At 41.3% G+C, this 22,889-nt stretch overlaps 1 protein-coding gene across 1 annotated transcript in view; it reads right to left on the minus strand.

Moving 5' to 3' along the window:
• Positions 1–488: 488 nt before the first annotated feature.
• celsr1b (cadherin EGF LAG seven-pass G-type receptor 1b) overlaps positions 489–22,889 on the minus strand; it is an 87,356-nt gene continuing 64,955 nt past the window's right edge. The window contains exons 19-35 of the mRNA XM_052119418.1: positions 22,096–22,279; positions 21,862–22,002; positions 21,529–21,742; positions 17,961–18,128; positions 17,717–17,843; positions 17,278–17,478; positions 15,975–16,149; positions 15,764–15,876; positions 15,258–15,334; positions 14,979–15,105; positions 14,607–14,732; positions 13,823–13,959; positions 6,574–6,668; positions 6,198–6,341; positions 5,799–6,011; positions 1,838–2,090; positions 489–1,727 (exon numbers count right to left, since the gene is read on the minus strand). Of these exons, the coding sequence (XP_051975378.1) occupies positions 1,703–1,727; positions 1,838–2,090; positions 5,799–6,011; positions 6,198–6,341; positions 6,574–6,668; positions 13,823–13,959; positions 14,607–14,732; positions 14,979–15,105; positions 15,258–15,334; positions 15,764–15,876; positions 15,975–16,149; positions 17,278–17,478; positions 17,717–17,843; positions 17,961–18,128; positions 21,529–21,742; positions 21,862–22,002; positions 22,096–22,279 (2,520 nt within the window). The 3' untranslated portion in view covers positions 489–1,702. The remainder of the gene's footprint in view (positions 1,728–1,837; positions 2,091–5,798; positions 6,012–6,197; positions 6,342–6,573; positions 6,669–13,822; positions 13,960–14,606; positions 14,733–14,978; positions 15,106–15,257; positions 15,335–15,763; positions 15,877–15,974; positions 16,150–17,277; positions 17,479–17,716; positions 17,844–17,960; positions 18,129–21,528; positions 21,743–21,861; positions 22,003–22,095; positions 22,280–22,889) is intronic.

Raw genomic sequence — 22,889 nt, forward strand, 5'->3', positions numbered from 1 at the left:
GATAAAATCACTAACTAACCATTCCTGTGTAAAGTTATAGCCAATTTTTCAACTTCGTTGCCACGACATGTCAACAAACATTAAAAAGATTGCAAAACAACTTATAGCTCAAATAACACACACGTTTTAACAAAGAATGAATGTAAATGCTTTAATAAAATTATAAGCTTCACATTTCTGCCTTTAAGTTCTCCAAAAATTGTCCCCATTTACTTCAATTGTAAGTGCCTCACTGTAACATCGATTTTTTAAAATTTTTTAAAGAAAAGGAGGGGCGAGTCAAAACGATTATAATTTATTTGGTCATCAACATTATGCCACAAATGTTGTTGATTGAGCTTAACATGTATTTCACACAGAATATTCATTTAACGATGAATAATATTTTACTCATATCATGTAAATACCATCATCTATGAATATTTTTGTATGGGAAATAAGAAAATGGGCTACAACATGCTAATGATCTTTTAAATATTTTACACTTGTTTATTTACAGTGTTCAAATGTATTATCAGTGCCGATAGTAAGAATATAAATACCTTATCTTTACATTCTGGTATCTAATATCTATGAGTATTGACAAGCAATGGAGGTATTTCATGGATACAAACAGACTACTGATGCTAAATGCTTCTAATCTCTATTAGTTTATACAGTTTACATAGTTACTGGCCTGACATCAGCTACACATAGTTAGATTTTTACAGTTAGCACTACAATAAACAAAAGAATGGGTCCCTGAATTTGTCAATGAGTACACGTATATTATTAACACAATAGGTTTGGCAGAGCAGTATTGTGTTGACAGGCACTTTTGGAATCTTGAGTCTCTATTGGTAATTTAGATCAGAGCAAACGTAAAAAAACCACTGCTTTTTTATGTACAGCACTGGCAGTAAGACATTAAGGTATGCTGAAACATATATAAAAATACTGCCATTGGTAATCATTGTAAAACAAATACAATTGATCCACCAGTCCGATTGACAATGTGAACAATGGACATCTCAACACTAATAATTCCGCTCAATTTTCAAGGGAAAAACAAGAAAATATCTTAATTGGACAAGCAGGTCAAGTGTGGTAAACAAACTACTTCCGACTAAACATATTACAAATAAAGCTACAACTATGCTAGTTCTGAAAAATAAAAACAATATAAACACATCAACACTCAAAACAGTGCTATAGAAATATCACAGTAAACAAAAGTCATAAACATAAATATTTCATTTTGGCATTAAATCCTAATTTACAATTAACAAATAACCCTATTAACATCTAAAATACAAAATGCATTATAAACACTACTTACATATCAAAAGTCATAATGTTATGATGAAGTCCGAGGGGAACTACACAGGTGCAAATTTACTGTCTTTGTTTACCACACTGTTGCTCCAGATCAACTGTTCTGTCCAAAAGATAGTCTAAACTTGAAGCCATTACATTTTGATGGCAACTATGCCATCCAAGTCCATCCAATGTGACATTCTTACAGAAGAAAACTTTTCTGTCCTTGTCCAGCTCAACTTCTGTGTAGCCTCCTCTTGGGTAACACTAACACCTTTATAAATAGTAAAAACAATAGCTGGACAACTGTCACTTTTTCTTCAGGGCAGGACCATATTGTGGATTAATACTGGAGTTGTCACTTGTCCTATAAATTATTTCCAATTCATGAGCTTCCAATTCAAGGTCAAATTGAAGTTTCATTGCTTCCACTAATAAAAAAAGGGGGATAATAAAGAGACACAAAATTAATCAATATAAATCAAACTAATCAGTGTAACATAGGGAATCAGTCTCCAATCGAACTATGTTATTTACTCACTCTGAATCAAAGTCTTCATCCACTAAAGCGACGGGGCTCGTTCCCAGTTCCACAGTGATCCCGTTCAGTGCCGGCGGTTTGATGACAGTGCTCTTGGCCTCAGTTCCTGAGCGAACCGCTTCATTTAACCCACCCGATGAGCCCTTACGAGGGATCTGGGGTGGGTTGTAGTCACTAAGTTTCTCCCTTAAGCGGTTCTTCATGTTTTTGTCTGTCAGTGGAGGAGGATATGTGATCTTGTTCTTTAAAATGCCTAAAAATAATGTAGAAAAACAATCAAAGAACTTAGAAAAGAGAATGGAAATAAAAAATTTATAATAATACAAATTAAAATGAAATCAGACCAATGCAGACACATATACAGATTTACACTTGTTAGATGTGTATTGTGCAAAATAAACAGCAAAGCTACCTCTTTATTTCCATTTTTAAATTAATTTGAATTTGAAATTGCTATGTCTTTTAGTTTTATCAGAATTTGGTCATGTGTATCTAAATTAGGGCTGCCCCATTACCAAAGATTTTCCTAGTCGACTAGTAGCCATTATTAAATTAATTACTTAAATATACATATATATATATATATATATATATATATATATATATATATATATATATATATATATATATGGGGGCATCAGAAAATGGTTCCAGGGCTGAGAATGTTATAAGTAACATTGTTAACACTGTTCTACATTACAGAGAAATACTAAACCGTAATAATGAGCCTTTAAAATATAATTTTTACAAGTGCACAAACAAAGCAAGCTACGGCGACACAGGCAAAAGCAGTAATGATTCTGAATGTGGCGGAAAAAACAGCAAGGAGACTGTCTGAACATTTTGTTAATTTATAGAGAGAAATGCACATTAGTGTTGTGCCGACAGACGATGATCTCGGGGATCAACGATGGTCAGAGTGATCGACAATAGCTGATGCCTTTGGCCTCGTTTTCCCATTAAAGTACAACATTATTATTATTATTATTATTAGGCTATTATTATTATCAAATTAATATTAAAAATAATTTCCCTGTAGACACACAGACATGCACTTGAAGAAACACACTTCATTATATTATAAAGAACAGATGACAGCCGACTATGCGCTTATATGACACTGTTTTTATGGAGGTGTGCAGTCTCGTGGAACATGTGCATGTAAATTGTTCTCACTCTTTCTTTGTTTCTGTTTTTTTTTTGTTGCAGGAACAGTATCGTCTATGCGCGTCATCAGACATCTCAGCTCAGGAGGTGCTTTGAGTTCAGTTCACTTTATTTCCACAAAGCAGTTCATTGTGAGAAACTCTGCAACCTATACATCTATGATTAAAACATAAAATAACACAAAAACACATTCACCCCGAACCGTGATTATTATCATCATTGTAATTATATATATAATTGTTTTTATGTCTTCATTTGTCTAAGTAATTTTCCACCTGCATGTTTAGACAGATACTTGCCTGACGGTAAATGGAAAGGTAGTTACTTATATATGGATATTATGGGATATTTACTTGAAGTACCCGCTGAAATGTCTAGTAATGTGTAATATCTAATGTAATGTGAACCTAATAAATATGCATTTCAGAACACGTTATTTGCAAATAATTAAAAACTAACTGAATACATTTTTATAAGATCATAAGTTTTCTATTTTGACAGTAACATTTTTATACATTTACAGAGGCAAGAAAAGGTATGTGTACCCTTTGGAATTAGGTGGTTTTGTGCATTAATTGGTCATAAATTGTGATTTAATCCTTTTCAAATTCACAAGTATAGAGAAACACAATGTGCTTAAGCTAAAAACACACAAACAATTATAATCTTTCATGTCTTTATTGAACACATCCCATGAAAAATTCGCAGTGCTGTAGAAAAAGTGAACCATTGGATTTAATAACCAAATGATCCTCCTTTGGCAGCAATAACCTCAACCAAGTGGTAGCTGCAGATTACACCTGCACACATTTTGGACCATTCTTTCTTACAGAACTGCTTCAACTTAGCCATATTCTTAGGAAGTCTGGTGTGAATGGCTCTAATGAGGTCATTCCACATCTCTAATGGGTTAAGATCTGGGCTCTAACTGGCCACTCTAAAAGTGGATTTTCTTTTTTTGAAGCCATTCTTTAGTGGATTTACGTTTTATGTTAAGGTTAATTTACCTACTGCATCACCCAACTTCTACTGAACTTCTGCTGGCACACAGCCACCCTGACATTATCCTGTAGTTTATATGACATATAAACTTGGGAATTAATTTTGCTCTTGATGATGGAAATTGTTCCAGGCCCTGAAGCAGCCCCAAATAATGATGCTCCCTCCACCGTTCTTCACTATTGGGATGATGTTTTCATGTTGGCATGCAGTGCTCTTTTTAATGCCATTCGTAGTGTTGCGTGTTCTTCCCAAACAATTCAACCTTAGTTTCATCAGTCCACAAAAAAAATTATAGTAGAATTGTGGAGTACAAGGTGGTCTTTGGCAAACTTAAGGCGCAGCAATTTTTTTTGTTGGAAAGCAGCGGCTTCCTTCATGGTGCCCTGCCATGGACACCATACCTGTTTAATATTTTCCAAATAGTATACTCATGAACAGAGATGTTAACCAGTTCCAGTACTAAATCATCTCCATTTATAGACAATTTGTCTAACTGTGGACAGATGAATACCTAAGCTCTTTGAAATAATTTTGTAACCCTTTCCAGCTTTTTATGCAAAGCAACTATTCTTGACCGTAGTTCTTCTGAGATCTCTTTTTTTGCATGGCAAGATCCACCGGAGCAGACACTTCTTGTGAATAGCAAACTCAACATGTTTGAGTGCTTTTTTTACAAGTCAAAGTAGCTCTAACCCACACCTCCAACCTCGTTTAATTAATTGGATGCCAGGTCTTGACTCTAATTAGCTTTTTTTGTCGTCTTTAGCCTTGGGATTCACTTACTGTTTTTTCACAGCACTGTTAAATTTTAATGGGATGTGTTCAATAAATACATGAAAGATTATAATTGTTTGTGTGTTGTTAGCTTAAGCACATTGTGCTTTGTCTATACTTGTGACTTTAAAGATGAGATCACATTTTATGTCCAATTACTGGAGAAAATCAGCAAACTCCAAAGGGTTCACATACATTTTCTTGCCACTGTAATATATTATATAAAAACTATAGGTTTCTATTTGAATTACTTTGGCATTGGGATTTAAATTACAATTTCACAAACCCCCGGTTAGGAAACCTTAATTTACGTTACGTACAGCAAAAGTCTTAGGCACATAAGATGTTTCACAAAAGCATTTGACTTAGGATGGTTATTTATATCTTCAGCTTTAGTTTGTCAATAGGAAAAATAGATGTTAGACTCCCAAACGTTACTTTTGCAAATAGAAAAGAATAGAATAGAAGAACAGGGAGCTCTGCAACAGGTTTCATGGCCCCCACAAAGACCCCACTGAACATTGTGTCAGTCTGAGATTGCATAAAGTGACAGAAGCAATTGAGACAGCCTAAATTGTTAGAACTGTGGTGAATTCTCCAAGTAACTTGGAACATCCTATCTGCCAGCATCCAAGAAAAACTGTGTCCAGGTGTACCTAGGAGAATTGGGGCTGTTGTAAAGGCAAAGGTGGTCACAGAATATTTAGGTTTTTTATGTTTACTGGACTATGTATGACATTAAATGATAAATTAAAACTATTCATGTCATTATTTTTAAAGAAATCTCTGCAGATTTGTGTCACCCCAGCTTTCAAGTTCTTTTCAAGGTGCTAAAATTATTTAATTGGATTATTTTGCAATACTGAATAAAACTGATAGAATATTAAATACAATAAGTAGTATATAGTATTCAATAATATTAATAAATGAACGGAATAAAGTATGCAATATATTGGATATATTCATTATATACTGTATACTGTGTGTTTACATCTCTCATGTGGTGTTAAATGTTCACCTCTCCTGGGTAGCTGGTTGCTGTTTGGTTGACTATGTGAACTCTCACTCTGAGACACGTCTCCATTGTGATTTAACTTATTCCCCTGATGAAGTTCTGCATTCACTTTCGTCTCCACACGCAATGTCTCTGGAACACCCGTATCCTCACTTTCACTGGCTGTGGGCGGCTCCTCCAGCCAGTATGGCTTCCCACGACTGGACACTGCATTGACTGTAAAATATACAGTAAAATCACATCCATTAAAATTTCAAATAAAGGTTAGATATTTAGCATTTATCACAGAAATGTGTGTTTCATTTCATCGAGTTTGCTTCATAATCATTTAATAAATTAAGATAAATGAACTTTGCTTGGGTAATAAAACATCTAAGAGGTGAATGAAGAGGCCGTGGGCACCTTTGGGCATGCTGTGGGTGGGCGTTCTCTCATTATTCCACTTGGTCTTGGAGTGTCTGGCCTCATCCTCACTGTCCGAGGAGTGGGAGGAGGCAAACGAGCTGCTGTGCTCATCCACAGAGAGCTCACTGTCTGAATCAGAGTCTAAATAGGCACACACGGACAAGTTGGGTCAGTCAAAAAATCAAGAAAGGCAGGTGGAATGGTTTATTCATGAAAATATCATTGGGTATTTGCTGATGATCTGCTATTAAATACTACTTAACAGAAGAGCATTCCGTTGTAGACTGTGTAATCCAATGAATTCCAGTTAAGCGACTTTAAAATCAAAAGTGTAGACAATCTAAAAAATATGGGGTGTTATTTCCACCCTCACCTTCTGCCTTTTTACTCTGAAAGAAGAGTGTTGAGTCTCCTTCATCACATCCCACTTTTCCACCGTTAGAGGACACGCTACGTTTCTTCTTCTCCCTGTGTGAAAAGAACAATAGAATGATGATAATACATTTAATTACATAACATTAATGATATATTGTTTAATTGTTCCCATTGTTACTTTCACATTATGACCAAACAGGTCTAGTAATGTTTAAAAAAAAAAAAATTGTAGGCAAATCTAGAAGGCCACTTTGTAAGAAGTTCCTGTGGAATTTCTAATAGGTTTTTAGAATAGCGGTTTTCGATTAGTACAATATCGTAACACATTAGTTGCTAACAAGTTGCTACATAAGGACTACAATGTTATCTGCTGAAATACACTTCATTAATCAAGGGTTAACTTTATGTGCTTGACAAAGGACATGTAATTTAGTGGTTAACCTTTTTGGCTCTTGTGCAGAAACTTGTTAGTAACTTACGTTTTTAATGCACACAATGGTTTAAAAATTCAAGTCTGAGGGATCACTGTGTAATTTATGTTGTAGAATAAACGACAGACTTTATTTTCCTCCAAAAAACATAATTAGAACAGAAAACAGGAAGCAGCAGCAATTAAGGCGCCAAGCACACCAAGGGCATGTAAGGAATTGTGATTGTAAATTAATAATTATGATTTTAAGAAAAGTGGCATAAAAGTAAAAGTAGAATCGCTTATATTACAATGCAATCTAATCTAACATTTGACCAATAGGTGGCACTGTCACCAAAATTATATGATGCTGTCAGTGTGCGGTAACAATGACACAAACAAGGTTTCATGTCAACAAGCCACAGCATTGTCAAGACACAGCCTCAGGTAAATTTTCATTGATGTGTTTGGTCTGTCATAACTTTTTTGCCAAGACTGTCCCTAAATGATACACAACAAATTCCATGCAAATCAGATGTACCAGCTAGGAAGTGCTCACAAAAGTAGGTTTTTAATTGCATTTAAAATGGCAGACAGGAAATTTTAGGTCAAACTATTCAGAAGTTATGAGCAAAAAATAGCCATTTTCATATTTATTGACCACTAGGTAGCACTGTGGCCGAAAATCAATTATCATGTACCCTCAGGGCATGGTGGTTATGCCATATACCAATACGTTGCCATATACGTTATATTTTGTTTCAAAACACCAAAGCGTTGCGAAGATACAGCCTCAAATCCATTTCGCCTCTTTCGTTGATGCGGTATTCAAGAACAGTTTGGATTATCTTCATGTATTCCATTACTTTTTGTCATGAGTGTCTATAGATAACACAAGACAAATTTCAAGTAAATTACACATTTGGTCTAGGAGGAGTTTGAAAAAGTAGTTTTCTTTGAAAATTCAAAAGAGTGGAAAATCTAGTTGGGCGGAAATTGTAACGATTATAATCGGTTATAGGCCGAAGCATCTGTGAAATTTTTAACAGTTAGTGGGGCTAAAGGGTTTGAGTTAGAGAGCCCAAATTTGGGTCAGTTACACTTTAGAGAGTCCTCTATTAGTGTGCCAAATTTCATAACTTTCCTATGTACAGTACTTTGGGCTGCCATAGACATCTAGAGCAGAATAATAATAAGAACACTAACAGATACAGTAGGTGCCTACGGACCTGTGCTTAGCCCATAAAAAAACTGGGTATTGATGCTGACTACCACCGTTGGAGTCACAAATTCGAATCCAGGGCATGCTAAGTGACTCCAGCCAGGTCTCCTAAGCAACCAAATTGTCCCGGTTGCTAGGGAGGGTAGAGTCACATGGGGTAACCTCCTCGTGGTCGCTATAATGTGTGATTCTCACTCTCAGTGGGGCGCGTGGCGAGTTTTGTGTGGATGCCGCAGAGAATAGTGTAGGCCTTCACACGTGCTACGTCTACGTGGTAACGTGCTCAACCAGCCCCGTGATAAGATGTGTGGATTGACGGTCTCACACACAGAGGCAACTGAGATTCGTCCTTTGCCACCCGGATTGAGGGGAGTCACTACGACACCACAAGGACTTGGAGCGCATTGGGAATTGGGCATTCCAAAATGGGGAGATAAGTGGAGAAAATCACACACAAAAAAAGAAAATGTAATAGGCAACCCATGCTAAATGCTAATTTAGGACTACAAACTGAAAAGATCTATTAGTCACAATAAGGTAATTTAATGATGGTAACATGTTCCCAAATGCAGCTGGCAATAAAGCAATATGACAAATATGACAATCAGGATTTTTTCCTTTGTAGTTGTTACGATTCCTGTGTTCTCTGTTTTCACTAGTAACGTTTATGTCACCTTTCATTGTGGTCCGCCCCGCGTTTTCCGTTTCACTCTCGCCAGTCGCGTCCCATGTCACTCTTCCTTGTTGTCCATCCCGTGTTTTCCGTTTCACCGAAAACGCTCCCTGTCATGTCTTCCTTGTTGCCCGCCTGTGTTTCACTGTCTCTGTTAGAACTACACTTCCCTTCGTCCTCACTCCTCATCACCGCTGTCACAGCGTTATTGTCCGCACCTGTCGCCTATTTTGTTATCACCGTGTCGATCTATTTAAACCCTGTCGTTTCCTCTCTCCGTTGTCGTTCGCTGATGTTACATGTTCTGTGTTAACCTCTCTCCCTGCTGCTCTTGTTCCCAGCTCTCAGCCCGTTCGAGGATTTCCCTACCCTTCCTGTATGTTCGCTGTTCTGCACTCCTCCTGTACGTTATCCAGCATTTTAGTTTCCTTTCCCCATCGTGGACCTTTTATTTTCCCCAGTGTTTGTGTTATTTCAAATAAAGACCGCTTTTGGATCCACACCTCCCGTCTGCCTTATCCTCCTTCCACACAATCGTTACAGATCGACGACCAAACAATGGATCCAACTTCCAACTACTCTGCCTGAAGCAAGGGGACCGACCGGTGGAGGACCATATCGGCGACTTTCTCGAGCTGGCTAACGTCTCTGACTTCCCGGACTCTGCCCCGGTGGTCTTCTTCAGGGGCGACCTGAACGCCTCACTGAGGGAGCGGTTGCCACCAGCAACGCACGAGTGGACTCTCTGCAGCTTCGTGGAGGTGACTTTGCGGGTCTGCGGCTCGCCGTTAACTGTGGGCATCGCTGAGGAGGACCCTACCTCTCCTCCCTCAGTGGTCACTCTCCCTGTCACACCAACTCCACCTGTCAGCGAGCAAACCCCCGCACCAGTCACTTCCCCAGAACCCACACGGTCAACCTCGTCTGCCCGGAGGAGGAAGAGAAGACGGGCTTCCGCCTCCCAGCCCACGCCTGCCCCGGTCTGCGAGCCAGAGCCCACGCCTGCCCCGGTCTGCAAGCCAGAGCCCACACCTGCCCCGGTCTGCGAGCCAGAGCCCACGCCTGTCACTGTGAGCGAGCCTGCGCCCACGCCTGTCACGGTGAGCGAGCCTGAGCCCACGTCAGCGAGCCTGAGCCCTCGTCAGCCACGGTCAGCGAGCCTGAGCCCCTTTCAGCCACGGTCAACCAACCAGAGCCCTTAGGCCCCGATGTCAGTGAGCCAGCACCTGTAGCCTCGACCGTCCCTGAGCCAGCGCCTGTAGCCTTGACCGTCCCTGAGCCAGCACCTGTAGCCTCGACCGTCCCTGAGCCAGCACCTGTAGCCTCGACCGTCCAAGAGCCAGAGCCAGTAGCCTCGACCGTCCAAGAGCCAGCGCCAGTAGCCATGACCGTCCAAGAGCCAACGCCAGTAGCCATGACCATCCAAGAGCCAGCGCCAGTAGCCATGACCGTCCAAGAGCCAGCGCCTGTAGCCTCGACCGTCCCTGAGCCAGCGCCTGTAGTCTCGACCCTCCAAGAGCCAGCGCCTGTTGCCTCGACCCTCCAAGAGCCAGCGCCAGTAGCCGGGACCGTCCAAGAGCCAGCGCCAGTGGTCGTGCCCGTCCTAGAGCCAGCGCCCCTCGAGTCTCCCAGGGCTTCTCCTCTCGAGCCTCCTAGGGCTCCTCCTCTCGAGCCTTCCAGGGCTCCGCATCTCAAGCCTCTCGAGCCTTCCAGGGTTCAGCCTCTCAAGTCTCTCGAGCCTCCTAGGGCTCCGCCTCTCAAGTCTCTCGAGTCTTCCAGGGCTCCTCCTCCCGAGCCTCCTAGGGCTCCGCCTCTCAAGTCTCTCGAGTCTTCCAGGGCTCCTCCTCCCGAGCCTCCTAGGGCTCCGCCTCTCCAGTCTCTCGAGTCTTCCAGGGCTCCTCCTCCCGAGCCTCCTAGGGCTCCGCCTCTCCAGTCTCTCGAGTCTTCCAGGGCTCCTCCTCCCGAGCCTCCTAGGGCTCTGCCTCTCCAGTCTCTCGAGTCTTCCAGGGCTCCTCCTCCCGAGCCTCCTAGGGCTCCGCCTCTCAAGTCTCTCGAGCCTCCCAGGGCTCCGCCTCCCAAGTCTCTCGAGTCTTCCAGGGCTCCTCCTCCCAAGCCTCCCAGGGCTCCGCCTCTCAAGTCACTCAAGCCTTCCAGGGCTCCGCCTCTCAAGCCTCTCGAGCCTTCCAGGGCTCCGCCTCTCGAGTCTCTTGAGCCTCCCAGGGCTCCGCCCCGCAAGTCACTCGAGTCTTCCAGGGCTCCACCTCCACGCCTCACGAGCCTTCCACGGCCCTTCTCCCCAAGCCCCCTACGGCCCCGCCACCAGAGCCTCCTACGGCTCCACCTCCCGAGCCTCCTACGGCTCCGCCTCCCGAGCCTCCTATGGCTCTTCACCCAGAGATTACAGAGCCTCCTACGGCTCCGCCTCCCGAGCTTCCTACGGCTCTGCTCCCAGAGACTCCAGAGCCTTCTAGGGCTCCACCTCTGAAACCTCCTACGGCGCCACCTCCCTCGGCTCCACCTCCAGAGCCTTCCCGGCCTCCGCCTCTAGAGCCGCCTACGGCGCCATCTCCCTCGCCTCCATCTCCTGAGCCGTCCACGGCTCCGCCTCCAGAGCCCCCAGGGCTTTCCATGGTTCCGCCTCCCTCGGCTCCACCTCCAGAGCCTTCTAGGCCTCCGCCTCTAGGACCTCCTACGGCGCAACCTCCCTCTGCTCCGGCTCCAGAGCCTTCCAGGCCTCCGCCTCTAGAGCCTCCTACGGCGCCACCTCCATCGGCTACGCCTCCAGAGCCTTCCAGGCCTGGAAGCCTCCTATGGCGCCACCTCCCTTGGCTCCGCCTCCAGAGCCTTCCAGGGCTTCGCCTCTAGAGCCTCCTACGGCGCCACCTTCCTCAGCTCCGCCTCCCGAGCCTCCCTCGGCTCCGCCTCCCGAGCCTCCCTCGACTCTGCCCCCTGAGCCTCCCTCGGCTCCGCCTCCCGAGCCTCCCTCGACTCTGCCCCCTGAGCCTCCCTCGGCTCCGCCTCCCGAGCCTTCCGCGGCTTCGCCCTCCATGGCTCTGCTTCCCAGGCACCCCGAACCGGTCCTTGCCCTACGGCCACCTCCTAGGCCACCTCAACCAGCCTCTGTCCTGTGGCCACCTCCCAGGTCCCCTGAACTGGCCCTTGCCTTGTGGCCAGCTCCCAGGCCATCCAAACCTGTCCCCCTATTGTGGCCGTCTCCCAGACCACCCAAACCTGTCCTTGACTGGTCGATACCTCCCTGGCCTCCTAAACCTGTCCCTACCCGGTGGACGCCCCCCAGGCCACCTGACCCGGTGCCCTTCACACACACCCAGAGACTGCTTGCCTGCCCTCTCGGCCTCCCTGGTCTGCCAGTCTGGCCCTTGTGCCCCCGTGGACTGCCTAATTGTCCCTTGTGCCCCCGTGGACTGCCTAGTTGCCCCTGGTGCCTCCGTGGACTGTCTTTGTGTCCCTTGTGCCCCCCCTTTGTCTGTCGGTTCTCCCCCTGTTCTAGCCCCTCTCTTTGTGAACATTTTCGTTGTTGTTTTGTCATTTTTGTTATTATTTCGTTCGTTAGGACCGTCTGGAATCCGGTCCTTTTGAGGAGGGCTAATGTTACGATCCCTGTGTTCTCTGTTTTCACTAGTCACGTTTATGTCACCTTTCATTGTGGTCCGCCCCGCGTTTTCCATTTCACTCTCGCCAGTCGCGTCCCATGTCACTCTTCCTTGTTGTCCGTCCCGTGTTTTCCGTTTCACCGAACACGCTCCTTGTCTTGTCTTCCTTGTTGCCCGCCTGTGTTTCACTGTCTCTGTTAGAACTACACTTCCCTTCGTCCTCACTCCTCATCACCGCTGTCACAGCGTTATTGTCCGCACCTGTCGCCTATTTTGTTATCACCGTGTCGATCTATTTAAACCCTGTCGTTTCCTCTCTCCGTTGTCGTTCGCTGACGTTACATGTTCTGTGTTAACCTCCCTGCTGCTCTTGTTCCCAGCTCTCAGCCCGTTCGAGGATTTCCCTACCCTTCATGTATGTTCGCTGTCTGCACTCCTCCTGTACGTTATCCAGCATTTTAGTTTCCTTTCCCCATCGTGGACCTTTTATTTTCCCCAGTGTTTGTGTTATTTCAAATAAAGACCGCTTTTGGATCCACACCTCCCGTCTGCCTTCTCCTCCTTCCACACAATCGTTACAGTAGTTAATAAGATTTTCTCTGTGCTTTACAGTGTTTGTTTGAGTACTCATATTACACAATTAATTAATACATGTTAGATCAAAAATACATGTAATACATGACACAGTGTTGTGAATTAGTGCACCTTCAATGCTTCACTCATGAGGAGATTTTCACAACACTGGAATTCTATTAGTGGTTATGGCAATAGCAACAACATCAACAACAACAAAATACAATGACTACAAGATAAGGGGCTCCATTGATATTTAAAATGTACTTAGTCTTGACAAGTTTAAGACATTCAGTAGACCGAAAAACCTAATGCCCCTTTGATAAACTTACAATATAACCAGAAATAACTGGTGCAAATAAGTTATTGAAACAACTGCTAGCACAGCTGCAGACAAATTCTTCAGCCAATGGCATAGAGTTTAAGTTAAATAATTCCTGAGGTTAATTTAGTTAGGCTACATTGCAGAGACCTGGTTATTGAAAATGTGAGTTCAGAGTTCAGAGTTAAAATTTTCAACAAGTTGCACAATTTGAGGTATCATCCATTTTCGCAGCACAAATGTCACAGAGCAAGTTATGTAATGCAATACTGTGCCAAAGTGTATTGCTAAAGTTTAGGGGTTTTGAAAAATTCCCAATCCTAACAACTGTATGTAATATTGATGCTGGCCTTAGCAAACAGCACCAAATGTGAGAAAAAAGAGAACACAATAAAAAAGTGTATCAACTATCAAACCTTTATAGGGTATATTACCTGAGTGTGCAAGCGAGGTAGCTGCTGCCGTGGCTTTTGGCTGAGCTAACAGATCTCTCCAGAGAAACAGTGGACTCTCCAATGGTGGTGCGGTACAAACCTCCATCTTCTGTGAAGGCGTCACCATTCAGAGAACGCTAGAATGATGGAGTCAGTAATTTATTATGTTTTTCTCAAAAGCTATTTAACCCTAAATGCATACCTCAGGTCTTTAGTGACCTGGGACCTTATTCACCCCCTGTAACTCATTCAGTTTTTGGATTTATGCCCACCCCTCTTTAGTATTCTTCACCCTTTCTCTTATGAAAAAAAAATAAATGTTTATAATTGCTTAATTACAAAAAATGCATTGGGTCATTCACACAAAGCAAGTACAACACATGAACAGTATGATATGGCTATTGTCCTCTGGGTGTACTACTGTAATTATGTAAGTTGTGCATCTATACAATAAATATGTGTAGTTTCTGTGTAGATTATGTGTCATGTATAGCTCAATATGTGTTTGACAGCCAGTTGCATATCATGAAATTTCAGTGTGGAAGTAATGAAGCCTGTTCTGTGATTTGTTGCATCATCTCTTAAAAACATGAAAAATAAAACATCAAACAATATAAAAATATATTGCTTTGAAAATTTGCCACTATCTGGGCATGTTGTAGATCCGTTTGTGATAGATATACGTGCCGAGTCACTAAGGACGCGAGGTATGTAATAATGTTTGGCGAAACACACATGCATTTAAGGATTAAACAGCTGTTAAAAATGACCTTGTCAAACTCACAGTGAGTAAAGTAGCTTGTGTTGTACTGGGCTCATCAACTGGCACTTTCTTCCCTGTAAAGACACTTTTCAAGTTTCTTCTCACATCTTTGTTGAAAACACAGTGGAAAAAGAAGATGCAAATACCCTGGAATTGAAAAAATTAAGGAGTCTTCACTTCACATACATATACTTTTCACTTGAAATTAAAATATATATATATATATCTTAGTAATTAACAAAATCCCTGTTTGTTAGAGATACACCTACAGTATCAGCATGTCTAAAAATACAATTGGGACAATAACATTCCCAAATTGGTCATCAAGTCTAAATTTGTGTCCTTACAAACAGTGTATATTATTCATGCAAGATATGACTTAGTTAGTTGTACCTGTAGGCAGCTGAGAATGGCAAAGAGGTAGTGGAAGGACAGCACATCACTATTGACTGCCATTAGACCTAGCAGCCAGGTGGCACTGATGAGCAATAGGAGGAGGAAGGCCACTCGTAAAGCAGAGCTAGAGAACGAAAAATGTAATGTTTGGTCTACAGAATAAATCATATTTAATGTCTGATTTGAGACCTATGTGTTCTCTGTTGATTCAACTGAACCTCTACCAATGTTTCAGAGTTGTTTGGTTTAAAGTGTGAACTCTCTTGTGGAACTTACATTGCCCCTGACTTCTCTGTTCGCTGCCTCCGTCCACATGAAGCTTTTGCTGCCAGCACAATCAGAACTATGTTCATCTGTTAAATAAAGAGATTTTTGTTCAAAAAGTCTTCAGTTAGTAGAACAGAGGCTGGAGGAAAGGAAAATATCCACCACGAGGTTCAAATGAAAGGAATAGTTGTTCCACCAAAAACTTTGGTATATCTCTCCAAAAAAAAATGTGTATGGCTTCACAAGACTTGGAATATAGAGCACAAGTCGTATAGACACTTTTATGGTGCTTTTGTGTCCTTTTTGAAGCTTGAAAGCTTCTGTCCATTCATTATACTTGCATGGAAAAGAATGACCAGCACAGTCTTCAAAATATCTCCTTTTGATTGCCATGAAATATAGAAAGCCATATGGATTTGGGATAGTATGACAGTGAGTAAATGATGACAGAACTTTCATTTTTGGGCGAACAATTCCTTTAAAACACATATATTATGACACACACACATGCTTACCAGCACTACTGTGGAGATAGGTCCAGTGATGCTCCAGATGAGAGTGTCATTAACAGAGAGCCAGCAGAAGTCAGGGTTTCCATAACCCTGAGGATCCAAACCCACAGCCAGACCTGACAGAGACAAACAGACAGATAAAGCCAAGGATACAGCAGATTCAAGCCATGACCATGTAAGTGAATGAGTTTGTATGTGTATATGACTGTTATACCAGTTATAATAGCAGGTATGCCCCAGCCGATAGCATAGTAGAAGCGCATGTGGCCCTGGTTGATGTTACGCATCTCAGTCAGCATGCGATAGATGTGCAGCCCCTCCACAAACATCCAGGCAAATGTGCACATGTACGAATAGTGTAGCAGAATGGCCACTATTGTACATATAAACTACAAATCAGATAAGAAAGGGGTTTAGTATAAGTGCTGTTTTTGTCTCAGAAAACTCTGATCTTTAAGACCTATTTTTAACCAAATGTGACCCTGTGTACACATGCATAGACATTTTATTTATGCAATTCATAATTTAAATTCATTTAAACAGAGTGATCTCAGTTCAGGAGACTCTGGGCTGTCAGTAAAGGTAAAAAAAAAACATACTATGGATGGAGTCATGTGACAAAACAACATGAAGCTGACCACATCAGAGATTGTCTTTGGGAGAAACACCATCAAAACTACTACTGGTAAGAAACCTAATTAAGATTTTACATTGAAACCTGTTTGAGTAAAAAGATTAGTCTCTAGTTTCATCCGATATGCCATTTTTAAAGTTTGAGCAATTTATTGTGAAACACCACGCTACTAAACACAATGTACACTAATGTGTACTTTATTTTCTTAGAATTCCTATATTTACTTTGTATTATCACATTGAGAATCAATGGGTTCATCCAAAAGCTAAACAAATTTGTTTCATATGGAGTAAGCATGAAAATAAGGTGCATTTCGAACAGGTAGCAAGGGAGCAATCTACAGCTCCCAACGCAGCTAAGTGCATTCAATCCAAACCGCCAATCAGAAGTTCAAGATAATGTTTGAACCACTCAATATGTTTGGCAGACATGGGACAATGATTATCAGTACATATTGTAGATTCAGAATTTATAATATATAATTTTATTTTTAAATGGTTGGCAGTGATTGGATGATGCTGGCCATTCATTTGAATCAGAATTAATTAAGCTAATTTCTGATGTAATGTCTGTAACATCTCAAAAAAATGAATAAACAACACTTCTGTAAACATAGTAAACAATTTGATAAAAAAAAAGAATCTGACTTTCTGTAGCTTGGTATTATTTAAAATTTCACACTTTAGTCCCTCTGTCCACATATGTTGCCATACATTTTTTTTTTTTTTGCATGTTTATTAGGAAATACTACTGTAGTTACAAATCTAAAAGGGAAATGGAAAATGCTCATAACAGTCACGTTCTGGTCTCAGGAGGATAAGTAATAACAATGACTAATAGGTTTTATTGTTTAGTGTTCTGAGACCTCTCATTGTTTGCTCACCGGGCTGTCAGTCTGGTTGATGCCAGTGAGGAAGATGAGCTCAGAGAGAAAGATGGCAGCCACCAGGTTCTTGTGGATGCTGTGTAGGTTGGAGCGTAGCTTGCGGAGGATAGCTAACAGGAGGAATGTGATAAGGAGGGCCACCAGAGAGGAAGACACTGTTGTGTAAGTCACCACTTTCAGAGGAAGAATGTCACCATGCTAAGGATAAGAAGACAAAGGGTTCAGTCATGATAGTGATAAAAACAATGCGTTAAGTTAACAAGATTATGTTTACAGATCGAAGCTTGTTTGATGAAATGTAACTGCCAATAATCTAAAATGCTTTTACTAATGTAACAACATTAAATGCCTATTTATTAACATATGCAATTAGATCAATCACATTAATTGTAAACCACAACTAATTATGGAGACATCTCCTAAATCTTTGTCCTACCTCTCGTTTGGAGATGTCCATGAGAACAGCAAAGCTGCTCATGTGGTTACACTGACAGCTGATGTGAGTTGAGTTCCTGAAGACCAGCTCACAGCCTTTAGAAGACCAGGCACCTCCAACAGCATCCCTAATAAAGAACAGCAATAAATGTAAAACAGATAACTAAAACTCCAAACCACAAAATGGTAGAAGGTTTCCTTCTAGATGTGACAGAATGACATCGTTAATGACTATAGATACTTACAGGATGGAGTGGTTCCAGTAGACACACACAGGTTTGCTCCTCTCGTGGATCTCCAGGAGCCTGAAGTTTAGAGTGATGGGTCTTTGGAGGGGGTTAGTGATTGGTTCTCCCTCTCTGTGGACCAACACACTCACTATAGGGGTGTTGATGACGGGACGAGTGGGCAGTCTGGGGACATGTAGAGGACCAGACATCTTTATATATCATTATTATCCTGGATACATACTAAGCATTAATGTAATAGAAGGAATAGTTTACCCAAAAATAAAAATTCTCTCATCATTTACTCGCAATCATGCCATCTCAGATGTGTATGACTTTCATCTTTTGGAGAACACAAATTAAGATTTTTAGAAGAAAATATTTTGTAGGCCCAAACAATGCAAGTGAATGGTGTCCAAAACGTTCAAGCTCCAAAAAGCACATGAAGGCAATATAGAAGTAATCCATACGACTCCAGTGGTTTAATTCATAGCTCTTTCTCTTTTGTGTTCTTACATTCTCGTGGACTCATTCGGCGTCATCATCCACTGCTGAAGTTCAATTCCAATCCTCAAGAATGCAAGTACAGGGAATGCATATAATTACATGGATGTGTTCTTGATAAGGCCAGATATCAAGGATGCATTGGATGGTGACTTGTGGGCAAGAACCTGGTACTACAGTGGCAGACAAAGGACATTTATCATTGTATTTTACCCACTATATCATATATACTAAGTGGTTTTACCTCAAGAGTTTCCTGCTGTGATCTCACGAAAGTCATAGCTTGTGAGTATCGTCAATATTTGTTGATTTGTTATTATTTTAATATAGTAATAAACACATGAAGGAAGTGTTTAACGTGTCACTAGTCCTTCAAAACCTCATTGGTGGGATGATAATAATGCTGTCACTGGTGTGAAAATGCCAGAAGTTCTCTCACTGGCTTCAAATGTGCTGTTACGGTTAATTGCGGGAAGATCGCAGCACATCTCAAAGCTTGCAATAGATGCATTCTATATCCTCCTGTCCTTCAGAGTTCGTTGTTCCAGGATGCTTGACAACACCAGGCTCCACGCTAACACAATTGCATAATTGCGTTCTTAGAAATGTGAAAACACCCCATGTCTTCTGAAGTGATCCAATCAACTGTGGGTGAGATCAGACCACAATTTCACTCCTTTATCAATGCACATTTTGCCATTGCAGTCTCTAGGCATGATCATGTTTTCAAGCTCATTTACACTTCCTAGTGCTTGATGCATGCGTAGAGTGCCAGATGGAGCTAGGAAGTGTAATTGAGCTTGAAATCATGATCGCCAAAGAGACTACAGATGTCAAGATTTATGGTGAAAACTGACATTTTGGTCCTCTCTCCCCCTAAACCAGGGGTTCTCAACCTTTTGCAAGCTGGGCCCCCCCAAAGCTGGTTCATTGCAGTTGGGGCCCCAGTGCCCCCCGCCCCGCCCCATGCTTTATTGTTGTTATTATTATTATTATTATAATTGGCAGTAGCACCAGACTTCTAATGTGAGCTTGCAGGCATTATTATTATTATTATTATGAGTAGTAGTAGGCCTATCATCATTACTAGGCTATTGCTATATAATTATATGAGGTTACATGCTTTATTGTTGTTATTATTATTATTATTATTATTATTATCATCATCAGTAGGCCTATTATCATTACTAGGCTATTGCTATAATTGGGAATTGGCACCAGACCTCTAATATTAATTTATGCTTTATTAAAAGTAGGCATCATCTACATTTTTTACAGAAGCTTGCTGGTAGGTGATGTTAATGTGAGACCTGAGCCTGCTTTGCCTTGCAAAGATCCTCAATTCTTGGCTCAATATTTGATAAACATAGCCTCAAATCATCCTCGATTTGTGCACGATTGCGGTATGTCGTTTTGAGTGCAGTCATTTTTGAGAATCCTGCCTCACACAAATATGTCGACGCAAAAGGAAGGAGAATCTTCAAGGCGACGTCACAGAGTTCAGGGTATTCCTGCATCAATGCTGCCCAGAATGATGAAAGAGGGCAGGAGCTAAAGAGTTCCTTCAGTCTGCTGTCACTCTTCAGCTCAATAAGCTGTTCCTGCTTATCAATTGATAGCTCGTTTGCTGTGCACACAAACGGATCTCGAACCCACGCAAAAGAGCGATAATCCTCTTTAAAGTACGTCGCAAATTGTTTTCTCATTGCTGACAGGTGCTCAGACGCTGATTGAAATAGGGAGGAGAAATCGTGTGACGTGCCTGCATCAGTGATAAAGTCTGCAAGGCTGGGGAACATGTCGCAGTTCCCTCGACTGATGCGGCCATGCCAGAGGTCTAGTTTTTGTGTGAAGGCGTGCATTTTGTCTGCAAGGAGCAAAATACGAGTTTCGCGGCCTTGCAAAGACAGGTTGAAATCACACAAATGAGCGCCGTTTTCTAAAGTCTATGAGCGCAGCACACACAAATAAACTAAACTGACATACTGCAGTTAAATTTCAAAATGTGGTGTTTTTATATTTATAACATTTGAATACAGTTCAGCAACATACATCACACGACCTGACTACCAAGAGAGCTGACAACTGACCATCACTTAATTTACCATCACCTCACGATTGAAAATGTGACACTGATTTCATATGACAGTTCAACAAACATGTTAATAATATTAAGTCACTTATATTTTAGACGAAATAATGACTGTTTTGGTCTATTTTAGCAGCGAAAATAGATCCGATGAATCCAAACAAAGATCACAGCATAGCCATAGCGCATCTCACAGCAATACTCAATCGTGTTTTGAATGATTCAGCGTTGTGAATGAATCGGTTGAGTCAAAGATTCAATGACCCATTCACAAACATCTGTCTCATTCTTGATGAATCGGCCGTTTGAACGAATCGTTTGAATGAACGACTCAATGACTCGCTTAATGAAACCGCTTATGCTTATCACTTGCATTTGCGCTCACTATCGACAAACCAATCAAATTTGTTCAAAACTTTTTTTTTTAAATCAGTCCAAACACATTTTAATTTTTATTCAGGAGTTATGTATATACAAAACTATAACTTTTTATGACAGTAGTTTAGTGATAAAAAAATGTGCCCCAAATTTTTTTTTTCCAGTTTTTTTTCCCTTCCATCGTAGCCTACTCGCGTCCCCCCGGGAGAGTGTCCCACCGGTTGAGAACCACTGCCCTAAACCAACTGGATTGCTTCAGAAGACATGGATTAAACCACTGGAGTTTTATAGATTGGCTTTTATGTTGCCTAAAATTTTTGTCACCATTCACTTGCATTGTATGGACCTACCGAGCTTAAATATTTTTCTAAAAATCTTTGTGTTCTGCTAAAGAAAGAAAGTTATACACATCTGGCATGAGGGTAAGTGAACAGTGAGATAATTTTAATTTTTCTGTGAACTGTTCCTTTAAGTATTCAAGCATAAATAACAGCCCATTGTCATGACATTATTATTGAAATATTATTGATATTAGTTGTTGGTTTCACTAGCATTGCATCTACTGGATAAGGAAATCTGTTGTTTTTATGTAAAATCATAGGGCTCAAGTTGTACCTAAGGCTGCGCCGGTCCGGATCATAGCTCTCTGGAAGCAGTAGACCCAGAGACCTGTAGATCATCACCATGACTACAGCAGGCGGGTCAGTTGGTTCTGCATGGCGTCGTCTTTTCTTCAAGGATGGTGCTGGATCAACAAGATCTGATTCATCGTCAGTAGTGTAAGACTTGGTTGCTTCAATCTGGGATGGGGGCTCCATGGTGAACAGATCTATAGAAAATGTATGCTAAAGTTTACTCGATCATTTAAATATAGAAATGTTTTTGTTTGAACAATGCACTTTTCGATTAAAACTACTGACAAATGTCTAGTTGGAGTGAAGTGCCAACCTTTGCTCTTTTTTGGCATGGCAATTAGGTTTGGGAAGATGATAAACGACTCCAGCTCTTCTGAGTACACCTTCCTGATCTCCTGAAAGCACGGGATCTTAGCCTGGTCTGTGTTAGAGTCCAGATAATCTACAGCAACAACTTAAACATGAAGAAAGTGAGTAAATACATTTGTTCTAAACATACAGTCAAAACTGAGCAAGACAGGTTATGGGAAAAGGATCCAATACTAACTCATGTTGTCAGTGATGATGGTGAAGGTTCTAAGGTAGGTCTTCCTCATGTTCTGTACCAAAGTGTTGGCATACTCTTCAAAATCACGTAGCAGGTGGGCCGTTCCCCCATCAGAGCGCTGTATCTTATCCCAGTGCTCCTTGTTGACCGGGTCAAGGAGCGCACTTCCAGCTTTAATTATGTTCTACCACAAAATAAACAAACCAAACAAATGTGAGGATCTATTTTGCTAGACCAAAAGCTAAAACTTAAAAGTTTACATAATAACAATTCAATAATACTGGCCAATTTCCACCAACTTTGGGCTCAAAATACCATTTAGTTAATATACATCTCCTAGATATACAGTATAAACAAGATTTCAACTGATTGTGTGCATGGTAAGTACGATTGTGTGTTTAAATCTATTTTTGCACTTAGGATGCTTATGATCTCTTAAAAATGTTATCCTAAAAAGTATGCTGAAGGCTTTATAAATTCAAATTCAAAATGTATCTTCACAGTCCGCCCCTGAGTAAAGCCTATAGTTAGTAAAAGCCTGTCACCCAGGGTTGTACATTCTTTCAAGGGCCAGATTATCCAGAAATAAAAGACAGTTTAATGTATAATTGTTACTTGTCACAAATACTTTTAACACAGAATAAAAGTAAAATTTCTTTTTTTCCTCCATTTTAAAACTCCCATTTAGTAAGGAAAGTGGGGCCTTTCCTGGTCCTGAGAATATTTTAAACTTTGGCACAAATGGAGCTAGTGGAATTATCAGACATTTACATCCATGCCATTGTGCCTAATGA

The sequence above is a fragment of the Xyrauchen texanus genome, chromosome 46 (genome assembly GCF_025860055.1).
Source record: "Xyrauchen texanus isolate HMW12.3.18 chromosome 46, RBS_HiC_50CHRs, whole genome shotgun sequence".
Classification (NCBI taxonomy): domain Eukaryota; kingdom Metazoa; phylum Chordata; class Actinopteri; order Cypriniformes; family Catostomidae; genus Xyrauchen; species Xyrauchen texanus.